The sequence below is a fragment of the Perca fluviatilis genome, chromosome 19, assembly GCF_010015445.1.
Source record: "Perca fluviatilis chromosome 19, GENO_Pfluv_1.0, whole genome shotgun sequence".
NCBI classification, from domain to species: Eukaryota; Metazoa; Chordata; class Actinopteri; order Perciformes; family Percidae; genus Perca; species Perca fluviatilis.
Genome location: NC_053130.1, coordinates 16,417,091 through 16,432,012, shown reverse-complemented (window position 1 = coordinate 16,432,012; position 14,922 = coordinate 16,417,091). Strand labels below are relative to the sequence as shown.

At 41.1% G+C, this 14,922-nt stretch overlaps 1 protein-coding gene across 6 annotated transcripts in view; it reads left to right on the top strand.

The window, feature by feature from the left end:
- Nucleotides 1–14,922, top strand: part of zmiz1a (zinc finger, MIZ-type containing 1a) — a 110,221-nt gene that overhangs the window by 84,475 nt on the left and 10,824 nt on the right. For 2 of the 6 annotated variants that reach the window (XM_039784714.1, XM_039784712.1), the window contains exons 6-7: nt 7,936–7,971; nt 14,727–14,862. In XM_039784714.1, the coding sequence (XP_039640648.1) occupies nt 7,936–7,971; nt 14,727–14,862 (172 nt within the window). Of the gene's footprint in view, nt 1–3,606; nt 3,776–4,065; nt 4,309–7,935; nt 7,972–14,726; nt 14,863–14,922 lie in introns of those variants that run through there. The other 4 variants (XM_039784717.1, XM_039784718.1, XM_039784715.1 and 1 more) reach the window with 4 other exon arrangements.

The window sequence follows — 14,922 nt, the reverse complement described above, 5'->3', positions numbered from 1 at the left end:
GCGCGTGCAAATACCAGGTGATCTAGGTCAAACGTTTCTCAAACTTTTTCAGACCAAGGACCACTTACCCAATAAAAAAAAAAAAAAAACTTATGGACCATCTGTCTTGCTGCCAAAATATCCCCCAAACCACCAGGCCTCCTACTTCAACATTATATTACAAATTATAGCCAAATTAATGACAGTTTTACAAATAGCTCACTCACTCATTGTCTCTGTTGCCATATGAATGGAAAGAATGGTGTTGCATATAACCGTAAACATTAATCCTTCCGTATTTTCTTCACGTGACGCTGATAATTTGTGATGTAAATTGGATGTGGCGTCGCAAAACGGTCAGCTTCATTGCTCAAGTCCGACAATACAGCGAAACAGCCAATTCAATTTACATACGTGTTTATTAAACAAAGTTTGACAAACACTGTTTTGAATTTCGAAATAAAAACATGATATTTTACAGAATCTACCTGTGGACCACCAGGGGTGGCTGGCGGACCAGTCTTTGAGGAATACTGATCTAGATGATGAGGCAGGCAGACAATTTACTAGAAATTAATCACCAAACAAAGTATTATATGACTTCCAGTAAGTAATTAAATGGGATATTAGAGGATGAACAGATCTACAGTAAAAAAAAAAAAAAAGAACATTTCCCATCTTGCATTTATAAATAAGTCTTATGTTTATAATTTATTTTTGCATGTGTGTCTGTCAGCCCTCTTCTCTAACCCTCTTCACTCCAGGTAAGAGAACCCATGAGCAAACTACAAATGCCTAAGGTTGCACTTCTCCCAACATATTTTAGATTTTTAGCAACAGCAGACTGCTGCTGATGAGCTGTCTGGAGACTGTGACCCTGCAGCGAGGCCTTAGGGATTAGCATGTTGCTCTAATCTGGAATCAGCCAGTGAAGAGATTTATCTGCTCTTAGGCGAGCTAGCATTAGCACTATTAACTCTCAGGGCCAGCAAGGATACTAAGCTTTAACGCTGTTAGCATACTAGCAGCTAGCATAGCTACGTTTAGGTTTAGATTTTTGTAGGAGTCACTACAGTTCATATTTATAGGTCTGGCAATGCGGGACTACTGTACTCGTAATGAACGCTGCTTCCTTTTTCAAATCCAGTGTTTAAAATGCATAGTCCATTTTTAAATCTTCTTAGAGTTTTTTTTTGTTTTCCTCGTAATCTGTAGTCTGCTACAAGATGACTTCCAACTGCGAGGTTCATTAGATAATAGGTATGCTGCTGCCATACAAACACACAAAACTCTAATAGACTCTGAGCTGTCGGACTACTACTGTGAAGTTCAGCAGACACCAAATCAGATTACGCACTTAATCTATCAAGGGTTTTACCGTTTCCTTCCTCAGTGAATCTGCCACTCTCGTCACCAAGCTCACAACAGTTTGTTCTCTTTCTTTATGACGCATAAGCTCCTCTAATAAACCTACAGCATTATCATTATGACAAGTTATCCTCTTTATTTCTACTGTCTTGCCTTTTCTCAATAGTGTCCCCTCCTGTTATGTTTAAAATAGATGAAAGTAAATCTCAAGTGTGACTCAGTTTGTGTATTATGTTTTCAACATGACTTGACACGTTCCGGATTTAAGGTAGCTGCTCCCTGGAATGATCGCTATGTTCTTAGAAACCTACTTTAATATTGAAGTCAGGTTTCTGCTTGTTTTTCTGTCTTGCTCAAAGAAATAATGCTTCAATCATCTATGTTGGCATTGGCATCACATGTTATCAGAAGATTAAGCTCATCATTATGGTCTAAGAGCATCTACACAAGTGATAATTGTTTTTAATGTTTTTAGTTTCTGTTTTTCAGCTGATTTAAGTGTTTGAAAAAAAAAAAGAAACTGGGGAAATATGATGAAAAGAGCTTAGCTTTGTTCTGGGTGGTTTGTAAGTTCCCCCACCCACTCACATCTCACATTAAAAAGAAATTGTCCCAGCAGAACTGAAGAATTGTCAGCGTTCGGTCAGTCAACAGAGCTCACGGAGCATGATCTCAGGAAAACAGCCACTCTGCTGTGTCAACAGTGACAGAAAACTTCCAGGGTGTGGCTGTAACTCACTCCATGTCCTGTGAAAAACACAAACACACAGCACTCCCAAAAAACACTTCACCCACTCATAACTCACATAATTCAGCAAGCAAGTGCAACTGAAAATAAGTACTCGTCATCAATGTATTTGGTAACATATAGGTAAAATATCGTGATATTAGATTTTTTTTCCCACATGGCCCAGCTCTAACACGCACAAACACACACACACACACACACACACACACACACACACACACACACACTCACACACACACACCCTCTCCTCCTTTGGCCTACAACAATCTGACATGTCTTCCACTTATCTGTCTCAATTTACTTTTACTTGATTGATTTTCTCACCCCGTCTTTCGTTCCAAATTTGAGCTGTGTGTGTAGAACTAGAGGAAGGTGTAGGCATCCTTTGTTACTGACCCAATCAACCTTACAGACTTTTATATTTAATTACTGCTGAGTAAGAGCAGCGCGCTGAATTATTAACAGGAAACAGGGTTTATTTTTAGCATGTGGGCCTGTCCTCTGACACTCTCCAATGGTTCGCCTAAGATGAAACCCCTTTGCAACCCAAAACTACCTGCAGAACTTCTCTCTTAAGTTTATCGAAATAAAGCTCATGGGGAAATACTTATTTGGGTAGGTGCATTTGCTGCATCTGGCTGATTTGGTCCTCTATCTCTTGCTATTTAATTGGTTTGGTCTACACAGTTGCAAGTAAATTCATTTAGGTAAAATCCCAGCTGAGCTGGCAGTGCAGTTACACTCCAAACACAGAAGTGTTTGTTCTTGTCAAAACCGGATGAGCAAATGATTTAAATCCTCCTTTTGTTCAGGGTTGACTGATCTGGTACCCACACCTCAGGACTCAACCCCCCCCGATTGCACATCACCCCCCCCAGGGGCTTTAGCTACACCCTTTTCAAGTTATATTTCTGTCCAACAATGCCTCCGTTGTGTCTTTCAATTCTGCGTGGGACGTTTGTGAAACCGTTGATGACTGAGTGTCTGTCAGACAAAAAACAACTTCCCTCTGCTGTCACAAAGCCAGTGGGCTTTCCCGCTCTTCGGGTGCACAGTACATCTCAGCATTTAGGTAAGGAGTGAGAGAACAATGACAGTTTAGGTCTTTCCTCCTCATTCATCCAGATTTTTTTTCTCTCACCATGTTAGGTTATGTTAGGGGCGGGCGGAGAGAATATGAACTCAGATTCACCCTCATCCTGCCTCTTCTTTAATTCAGTGGCACTCAGCTATTCTGCAAGTCTCTGATGTGTCTTGTTAGTTGGATTTACTAAGTGGCCTCTGATAAAGACAAGGGAATGTTGTCAGATTAGAATCCCCTTTGTCATAGGGCTGATAATTTACTATTTGTCTGCCTTAATAGAGTGATCTTTACATCTCATACTTTCTTCTTCTCCCACTTCCTCTCTCATGCACTGGCTTCCAGCCAGCTTGCACAGCATACTAAGCTCCACCCATTTATGCAAGTTTGCAATCTGAAAGCATTGTTTTTTTGTTTTTTCGTTATTTCCTCTTTTTTGCCCTTCCTGAAAATGGCAGTCACATTGTCGGATTATGCATGTGTGCATGTGTGTTTCTGTGTGCACTGTCTAAGTGTGTGACGGCAGCTTAGACAAACAGGGCAACGGAGCACTAGACGGACTAGGCAGAGCACATCAATAACAGCGCCTCACGACAGAGGTGAGAAGCACTGCAATATCTTGCCTTCTCTATCTCTACTTCTGTTTGTCTGCGTCGGCTCGCTGTCTATATCTCTTTCTCTCATCCTCCCTTCTCCTCGGCTGTCTCTGTATATTTCTCCCCTTCTGTGTTGGAGCCGGTAGCAGGTACAGCAGGAGCCCATTAGTGCAGAGCCCAGCTCTGATTGGATAAGCCGGAGAAACCGGGAGACTGCCTCTGAATAATTGATGTGCATTGTGCAGACGCTGGACAAGGGAAAAAGACAGATCAGAGAGCAAGGGAGGAAAAGAGAGTGAGCAAAAGAAAAGAAGAGAGAAAGACAGGAAAGGAGATGAAGTAAGAAAGAAAAAGTGAGCAGAGTAAGGGATATGTGCAGAGAGTGATAAGGCGCAGGCAGGAGGCTTGGAAGCAGCAAAAGCTTTGAGAGTTGCCACTGGCCTCTGCGGGAACAGGAGCATTTGTGGCACTTGATTCTTTTCTCTGCGCTATGAAGGGAATAAGATGAGATGTGCAGGGACTTTGCTTGGCTCTCGGTAAGTGTGTGTGTGTGTGTGTGTGTGTGTGTGTGTGTGTGTGTGTGTGTGTGTGTGTGTGTGCATGTGTGTGCATGTGTGTGTGTGTGTTTGTTTGTTTGTGTCTGCTGTCCATGTGTGCATCTCTGCACAAAGCTATTTGGTAATTCACAGGCCAATTAGCAATGGCCAAATGAGCAGTGGATTTAGGTCTAAGATGATGCAATTAGAATTGCCGTAATTGAAGCAGAATTTAAGAGTATGTACCCTTCTCTTATATAGCCTGAATGCAAAACTTTAAATGTTGACTGTGCTTTGGCATTGTTGTCTGTTGCAGCTGTAATTTAGGCCATAAATTGCAAGGGCTTCTATCTTGTCTGGTGTGCTACTGTAGTGTGAACATAGTCTAAAGCTTTGGCTGCTCACACAGCATGGATCAGGGCAGATCAGCTCACCACAGGTTGACCTACGTGCTGTTCTGTTATAGGGTTAATCTAAGTGGGTTTTTTGTCTATGTACACTGCACAAGCATACATTTACATTGTGTATTGGTTAGTTGCTGGCTTATTTCGGGGCTTTGTGGATAAGGGTTACAGTTGAGGTTGTGGTTATGTTTTGGTCTTTATGTTTATGTTGTTTTTTCATGGCTGGGCATTAAAAGAGTTGCAATAAGTTTGTAGTTTAATGTGGGTTTAACTTTGAGAGGATTGTAGGTCATGCTTAGGGTTTAGGAAATAAGATTGAATTGTAAAATAATTCTTTAGTTCAAACAAAGATAGAAGAACAAACATACGGTGGTTTTGTCAGTTTTGTATTTATTTTATTTGACATTACACACAAATTCAATAATGACACTCATTTCCATTGTTGTAAATAGGTAAGAGCCCTGGTGACTTGGCAGCATCATACATTCCACATCTTCCAATTGATGGCACCTAAAGGAGCATTTATCCATGTCGGTGTTAAGAGCACAATTGTATGAGCGTGTGTTTCTACATCAGGAGAAGATGACCCACTTTTCCACCGTCGATTCTTTTTTAAGTTGTTAACCTGCGCTTGGAGCCAGAGCCTGTCTGCCTGTCCACTCATTAGGAGAGAAGGTTGGGAAGGAGGGTGAGTGTAGTCATGGAAGGACCATGTAGTTAGATCAGCACACAGAAAGGGCTCTTTCATTGGTGTTTAAAAGAATTAAATGTACCTGTTATTGTACTGTAATGTGTGTCTCAGAAAGGGAAACAACACTTCCTACATGTGAATGAGTAAAATACAGTCAGGCAATGAAAGTGATATGATGCTTAAGGTTCTGCAATCAGTGTTTAACCTTACAACTGACAACGTATAGCCTCGTGCAAACAATAATACAATCTTCCATTGACCTATGTAGAAAACTCTATAACACAATAGGACTTCCAGCTAGCTGTTGTGGAGCTGCAGCACTTCCTGTTAGCCTGAGCAGGGTGTAAACCGCTGAAACCGACTGCATCCTCAACCTTACAGCCACATGCAGCCGCTCTCCCCCCTCTAGCCTTCCTCTTTTCTCTCTGGCTCCAAAGATTTGTTTGCATCGCTTAACTCGACACACTTTTGTGACTTTGTGTGACTGCACTCTTCCCATCAGGCTGTTTAGTGACTCATTCATGACATTTGACTTTGAACTGTATGTGCACGGCCTTCTTTTTTTTTTTTTTTTTTCTGCAATTTGTTCCTGCTTTTTCTGTGAATCATTGCCATGCTTGACATCCCTCCTCCCACTGAAAGCAAGTGGCAAAGTAAAGTTGTGTTGAGAGTTGTTGCTTGAGAATTAAGAGAGGAATTTCTGGTAGAACAAAGTGATGTCAGGTATTGATAGCAGTAAGGGTGGAGCTCTCAGCGCCCGAGGCTACACAGTATTCTTGCAGGATGTGTTTCAGGAAACATTCTTCAGTCTTGTTAATCACTTCCATTATCTATTTGGTGCTTCAGTCGAGGTGTGTTGACATCTTATGGCCACTGCTCAAGAAATTCTTCCTTTGCTAATTAAAAAAAATAAATAAATAAGGCCACAGCTGGAATTTCATCACTTTTTAATCACTGTTTTATATTATGGAACAGCAGCCCCAGGAAATCTCAGAATTCTTGATTGTGTTTTTCACCCTAATGATTTCATTGAAGGAGCAACGGTGTGAGATGAAAGACATATTGTGGAAGTTGAGACAAGTAGTGTGTCTGTTTATAATTAGGCATGTGATATTTACTAGTTTCCCTCCAGTGGTGGGAAGCTGCACGTGGCTGATAAGAGCAGTTCATTCACAGCCTGCTGTTCTCTGATGCTCTTCCTCGCCGTGTGAGGTGCTTTACGGTATAAGCACATCTTCACAAAGCCCAGACACTGGCTGTGTTTGTTTACTCACCAACACACACCTCAGTTTCCATATTTACTTTCCTTTTTTTTCTTCGTGTATATTTATTTTTTTTTTACATATAATTGTGTCCGCATACCTTTGCACCAATGTGTATTTCCCTGCTTACTTGTACATGCCTTTGAGTGCAACTGTGCAAATTTACTACACAATGTGTGTGACTCAGATGTGGATACTGGGTGTGTGTGTGTGATTATATGTAGGATCATTGGGAGTGTTGTAACAGTTCTCTGATACAGATATGGAAGGCCGTGACCCCAGGCTTAACACTGCAAGCAGGACCGGCTGACTCACAAAGTATCTGACGCAGATACTGAATCTCACTGAATTTCATATCCCAGCGAGGACGTAGGTCAAATCTATAGGTCAATGCCATAACCCCCTATCATAACAAATGTACCCAAAGCAAACCTGTAGTGCTGTGTAACTGAAGTGGTCTGGTATGTCACTTGACACACTGGTGTCACAGGATATACAAAAATACCTCATCAAGTAGAGCTGCAGTGGTTAGTCGATGGAAAGAAAAGTTATTTTGATGGTTCCTTTTTCTGCCTTTCTCTTTTTTATATCATTGTAAACTAAATATCTTTGGACTGTTGGTCAGACTAAAGTGGCCACTATTTTGAAGGCCATTTTTGGATTAATTGAGAAAATAATCGTCAGGTTCGTCGATAATGAAAATATTTGTTAATGGCAGCCCCAATGTCAAGAGACTTTGCAGGGAAAGGGTGGAGTTCAGGCCAGGGTACGCTTCTTTTTTTTTGGTACTTCTCAGAGGGAGTGTTTTAGGGTGTAACTGCGTTTTGAGATTATAAATACATTTGGGGGAAATGTTAAAGACCACTCATTCCTTTTCTAAATAAATTTGGAAATATGCAAATGATATGAGCTTTGCATTCTTGTGCTTGTCCTTTGTAGACTCATTGTATAACAGCACACAAATTGAGTATTGAGTATATGACCAAAGGTTTAAAGGTGCAATAAATACTCTGCTAAGAAATGTTAATAAAGCAGTGAGTCTCAATCAAGCTCAGTTGGACTAGGCACGCCCCACAATACATAAAAAAAAACGTAATAGACTGTTGTTTTTTTGTGGCCACATGCGACACGGAGATCCCACATTTCCCACTCGAGCTCCGACATTTTGCACCTTTAGTCAGATCCAGCCGTCATACTGCATTATGTTTGGTGTTCATGCTGATTCTTATAACTCTGCCCCGTTTAAAAATGTGTAATTTGAACCCCACAGAAACCAGCACCTGCAGGAGATGTCAGAGTGACTCAGGTAGAGCTACCCTCCCTTCTGGGCTGCAGCATCTCTTTGGCTTGTGACCCACACACATCCCGGGGAGGATGGGATCTGCCCACTCCCTCCATCTCCACCTGTCCTCTGTCTAGCATCCTTCCATCCATCTTTTCCCCCCTCTGTCCTCATGCCTGGTGTACTGCCAGAGGTCATGGATGAAATTCTGTAAAACCAGCTAGATAAGAAAACTGCATTGATTTACCAATGCAATTACCAAAGCAATTTAATATATATATAAAACGGAAAACTAAAAAGCTAATCAAATTAAAAAATACACAATATAAAGCATTTGAAGTTAGAGGCTGTTTCAGATTTGGAATATTCTGGTCTGTGTGAGCAGTTAGTTACATTAAAGGCCTGGTTTTGGTTGAGTGTGATTTCTGACACAGAGCTGTCTCTCTGCAGGGCATGTTTGAGTTGTTGCCTCTAAGCTGTTGAGACTAAAGCCCATTTGATATGCTCTTCTCTTGGAAGAAGTTGGCTGAACAGAGAGGGGGCAGGATGGGGGATATCATTGACTGCTTAAAAGGCTTCCATTACACTTCTGCAAAAAGCATGACTTTTTCTTTATTTCACAGGATTTTATATCCCCTCCATATTTGTCTTTTGCATAATATTTTGCACCCACACAGCAAAGACCTACCTGCCAGTGTTTTACAGACCTCTGCCGATGATATCTTTTATAAATTGCTTCTTTGTTATCATCCCACACATTGTCTCAGAAGGCTTCTATGTCTAGTGCTGCAGTGTTCATGCTCAGAAAGTGTAATTTTTCATGTAGTATTTCCTCCTTTGTCTGTGTTGTTATCAACAAAATGACAGAAGAGCTGCATGCACAGTATTACATGTCTATATCAAAGCCTGGGGGTATCCAGCATTGGTGATCAGAATTTGGCACGACAGCCAGATTTGTGGTCATTTCAGGACCAGAGGTTATGTGAGCATGTACAGTGTGAGGGCAGGAATCTGCAATTCATCTGAAGATAGATCTAATATATTTAGACTGATTAAGCATAATTAGCACAATGCTCTTGCAGAATATGACACAAACTTCTATACAGGCATTTATGCAAACCAACCTAGTTAGCTATATTACTGAGCCTCCAAGTTTATACTTTGAGCATGCACAGTAACATCCCAGGGTCACGGTGAATATAGTAGTTCATGCAGCTACATGAAATTATCTTCTTTTGCCGCTCAGTTTTACAAAACCTCCGTGCCATTCATTGTCACCAAACTTTGCTTTCACATGTAACATCTCCTTTAAGAGAGGTTTCTTGGATGTAGCACCTTAAACATGAATTTAATGATGCAACAAAACAGCTAAGCGCTTCAGCTGTTACATGAAACCATACTGTATATCAGTAACATATCGCTGATGCCATATCAATATCGTGATATAGTGCAGGGTCATTCTTCAGAGGAACCAGGCTGCACTTCTGCACTTCTGAGTTTTAGTGGGGTGCAATGGGTAAAAAACAACTACCGGTAATTAAAATGCCAATGCGTTTGTTTCCCCAAAACAAATTCAGCAAAAGGTGGCACTCTAGACAAGAGCACTGATTAAGGCTTTGAAAACATGAAAACTCATCAGCAGTTTTGTCTGTCAAATAGTTGTTAATTACCACACTTAAATGATTAAGACATGAGCTGATTCTTATTTTATTACCACTTGAGTGTCACCTTTTTCTTGATTGATTTGGGGAAAAAAACAAGTCTGTAACTGCTTTTGAAAAAATCTGTAGCAGCCGTTTCGGTGATGCGCTTCAACTGGCATGATGTGCTGCTATTGAGAATGTTTTTTGGGTGACAGTTGTGCTGGTTGACAATGTTGACAAAAAGTAAATAATATATTCATGTTGAAGTTAGCTGGTCGGTCAGTGATGTTTATATATCATTATATAGTATAACATATATTTGCACATGCATGTAGGCCTGTAACAATTATTACATAATCGCGGTTTCTTTGTTTAACGGCAATAATTGCTAACATAGCTAAGGTCTTAAGGCGTATGACTGGTAATTGTTGATTTTATTTAGACATGCCAAATTGTAATTATATAAGTGATTATTGGTCAGACTATATCTTTTTATTATTATTTCAGTTGTTAGTTGTTGGCACTTGACCCTATACACGTTCATAGCAACAAAAATGACAAGGCGGGATACAGTTAGAAAAATTTTTATGATAATAGAGAGGCCTTGTTGACTTCATAGGCTGCATACCTGTATTATTACATTATTATCATTATCAACATTTGGAATTGTTACAGCTCTACATGCATGTAATTTGTCCACATACTGTACATAGATTTTAGATTTAATAGTTTAGTTTAGGTTTTTTCCATACTTTATCATATGTAAGTGATTTTACGTCACACTTACTTAGAATGTTAGAACGTTTGTGCCGTGTTGGAGTGCCTGTGCAAATTTACCAGCCAAAGGCATGAAAATAGTCTGTTTGCACTAAAACAGGGTTGGACTAAATGTTATTTTTTTTTCCTTTTCAAATATAATCTCAAAATGTCACTGTGCTCCATGCTTGGTGAGCTCTGCTGCCCTTTTAACACAGAGGATGTCATGAGTTACAAAATTACTGATGGGGTGCAGGAGAGAATAAAATGAGTTTGCACCCACTGAAATTGCCATTTCAATGTGTGGAGTTCACTTCATCGCTGGCATTTGACATGCACTGGCACAAAATTAGGCCATTTTAGCAAGTTCTTCTCTACTCTGAAGGCCAATTGCTCTGTAAAAGTAAAATTATGCTTCCCTATGTAGTCATATAATACGTTTTGTTCAGTAATTTATACCTGGGAACTGTCTAACACAATGACGCTCTGCTGCCGGCCTCAGCATCTCCCTTGTAAGAGTTTGAGTGTTAACTTCCTTGCTGAAGGGCACAGCAGTTCATGTGAAGGCGAGGGTGTCCCAGTCACCTTCCCATCCCAGGTGTTTATCAACATAGTGGGGTCACCATCATCCAGCAAATTGAATTATGTTGGGGTGCACACATTTAAATTGTCATAGAATCAGATAGTCCGCAATCTGTCATGATTCAACTGGCAAATGATATGTTCAAAGACTTTGACCACACACAGATGCTTGCCCACACACTGCACTATCAGAGTTCATAGTAATTAGCATCGGGGTTTCCTTGTAAAAGAGGACTTGCACACCCACTCTGTCATTAGTTAATGGGCCTTGCAGCCTGTTACCAGGGCTTTCCCTCCCTCCCTGCTTCTCCCAGAGGGGCTGAGGTGAGGTGAGAATGAGCCAGGGTTTCTGCTATCAGTCAGCCATACACCATTAAATACAGCCTGAGTGAGGAGGGCCCACATGTCTCTGGGCATTACTCAATTAAAAGCCGCAGCTTCTAAGAAATGGAGCTGTTTAGAGAGGGTCGGCTTGTGCTCTGCTCTCTCTCTGCTGGTAGAGGACAGAACAGACCACTTGTAGGGAGAGGTCTCTGTGTCGAGGTCCATTACAGAGAATCCAATGAAAACACCTCAACAACACAGCAGCTTCAGTGTCACTGCAGTCTGTAGACATCAGTCACCCAGAGCAGTAGCTCTGTTTAGATCCATGTATTTAAATGGAAAGTTTGACTTCTTGCACACTCCTAAGTGCATTTTGATGTCTCTGCTTGCAGTTTGAAGGTATGAATGGTGAGATTAGCTCAGATGAACGCAATTACCGGATTTCTTTGGGATCAGCAGCAGCATCTCGCCAAAGGCAGAGAAATACACCTTTAAACATCTCCACTGAGGGATGGCACGTCTTAAGAAAACTATGATGTAATTCCCATGATTAAATAAACACAAATGTTTTGACTAACAAAGAAAAAACTACATACACAGTGACTGCTAACCTAACTCCTCTTAGCAGGCTCCTGCAGTTGTTTCAGACTATATTGTTGGGATTTTAAACAACTCCAAACCCTCAGTTCTAGAGATGGTACCTTTAGCTACAATCTCTCAAGCTTTTTTACCCAACTGTAAACTGTCGTGTCAACACTTTACCAAGCACTGTAGCACTGGCGTTCTGCAGAGCTGCTACTTGATCCTCTGGATATCCAGTGTTTGGGCAAAGCTTGGTTAAACTCACTGTTTAACATTCAATCTGCATGCAGAAACATAAGAAAAACTGATACCGTTTCCCCAAAACTGATCTGATCTGGTACTATTTCATGATGTGGTAAATCAATCTTGTTGTAAAAACTCTCAGGATTTGGTTCAGAGTGATTCGACTTAGCAACGTGTAACTCTTCAGTTCATCTGCCTTTTTTACATTCTGCATAGTTTAAATTACATACATACATTTCTCTGACTGCCGCCGGTTTAGAGGTGAGTGAATAAGGTTTTAACAAAGTGTTGACCTTGGCTCCTCTCCACCAGATAACTGTTTGAGCCTTCAGCAGAAAGTGGGTGATTTAAGTACAAGGCTTTAGTGCAAATGAAATAGGAATAAATGGAAAGATGAAAGAGAAGAAACAAGAGAGGTGTAACGAGACAGAGACCTTGCTTTATAGTCTCCTTTGTTCGGATCGTCTGTGCTCTTGGCGTCTGCTCCTCATGATCTCCATTAGCGAAGTTAACAGAACATCTTAATTAATAATAGTGTAGACAGGGCGCCTGGGTAGCTCGACGGTGATTCGACTCCGACGTGCGGCCCTTTGCTGCATGTCATTCCCCCTCTTTCCCCTTTCATGTCTTCAGCTGTCCTATAAAAGTAAAGGCCTAAAATGTAAAAAAAAAAAAACTCTTTAAAAAAATAATAATAGTGTAGACAGATGCATCACAATAGAACTTTTCAACAACAAATGTAAAAAAAAAATATATATATATATATATGACAGAGGAATGTGGGTGTGTACAGTGTGTGAGAAATTCAGATGAAAGAGATGAAGTGAGAGAAGTATGGTAGCGTAGTTGCGTGCGTGTGATGGTGTTGGCAGGGGGTTTTAACACAGGGGACTGAGGTCATGTACACTGTACTACGCTTGCTAAATATACACGTTGCCCAGAGCGGACCCTCACTCTATTATGAATGACTTCTGGCCTTGGCAGCTTGTTAGATTTGGTGGCTCGTAGCCACACTGATATGATAATGCGCCCCCCCCCCCCACACACACACACACACACACACTCTCTCTATTCTCCTTTGCCTCTCTTTCTCTCTCTCTCTCTCTCTCTCTCTCTCTCTCTCAGAGCGACTCCATCACTTGTGCTTGGAGCTGATCTTTAGGTCTAAATGGTGGGTTGCCAGTTGAAGAGACAGTCCCCTCGGTGCAGAGGTGGTGATTTAGTGGGGAGATAAGCTCTCCGTAATGGCAGGGTGGAATAATTCCTCTTTAACTAGGAGGCTTGGCTCTCTCCACCCTCCAGAAGAAAATGTTACTGCTCCTCTGCTTTGTTCTTCATTCCTTTCCTCTCTTTTCTTCCTTCCCTCTCTCTTCTCCTTTTTTTTTGTTTGTCTTTATAAGTAGCAACTTGTCGGATCAGATATAAATCATTCAGAAAACATGATGCATTGTTAGCTCAAGCAGTTTGGACTTAGTTAATGCACAGGTTACAGATAGCACAACTCACTCACTAACAGGGTTTCAATTTCAAAATCACAAACAGACATTTGTTGTTTGTGGTCTTGTAAATCTTCACAATGTAATGCCAATTTCAATGTTACAGACTTTATCAGACCACAAAGATTTTCAAAAACTCTGCATCTCAAAACCCCAAACCTAGCAAAATCACTTCCAGAAAGCTTGTGTATCTGGGTCTACATGCTAAAAATAGCATGTTAAATTATTTAATTAAGCAGTGAACACACTGTTACCTTTCTTTTGTTTGTTTGTTCGAGACAATTTTCCTCAATCAAGAGGCAGTGTGTTTAAAGAAACCAAGCGACTGATCGATTCAAGAACCAAAAAATGATTGGCATTGGGGAAAAAACTAAATAGAATTGGCATATCGTTGGCACAATAAGAAGAAAAAAATCTCGTCTTCATAAAGAGGATGACAACGCTGCATGGTTTGATAAGTCCTTAGATATATGAGAGGACATAGAAAGTGTGACAAAGAATGAAGTGGAGGAAGTGAAGGAGAGAGAAGATAGCAGTTTCTTACTTCCTACATAGATCTTATCTGCAAACCCAATCACTCCGTCTCTGTCTGCTCTCATGCTCCAATTTAGCCTCTCCCTTTCTGTGGCAGAAAAACTGGGAGGTCCTTTGTGCTGTGGAGAGATTTCAGTTTATATTACACTGCAGGTAGAGATGATGTGATGTAACTGTTGTGAAATCCACACAGGCAACTAACTATCTAGGTTTATTGAGTTAGGCTGCCCCCTGGAGGCTTTAGCAATAATGTCAGGCTGGATGGCTATGGACGCTCTGGACACCAGCATATGATTCAGTACACTACTGAGAGACCTGACAGGGTAAATCTTTTCATTTGAGGTTGACATTTAAAAGTGTAAAGATCAAAACAAGAAACTCCAGTTTTGTATGTGATCATTCACACATAGAACCTTAAACATTCACTCAACGCCACATGAATACACAGTGCAGACCCATGTTCATGCAGGCAAGTGTGTGTGTGTGTGTGTGTGTGTGTGTGTGTGTGTGTGTGTGTGTGTGTGTGTGTGTGTGTGTGTGTGTTTTTTTTTTGTGGTCTCTTTGCTGAGTGGAGACTAACGCATGTGCATATGTGTGTGTCTGTCTGTTTCCCTTGCAGCCCTGCTGTCGTCGTGGTGCGAGGAGCTGGGTCGTCTCCTCCTGCTGCGTCACCAGAAGAGCAGGCAGAACGAACCGCAGGGAAAAGTCCCCATGCAGCCCAGCATGAACAGCATGAAGCCCGGCCTCACACACAGGTCAGTGGGGAGTCTGCGAGACATCTTCTGTCAGATGAATAAAGACCGTGCTTATCTGAC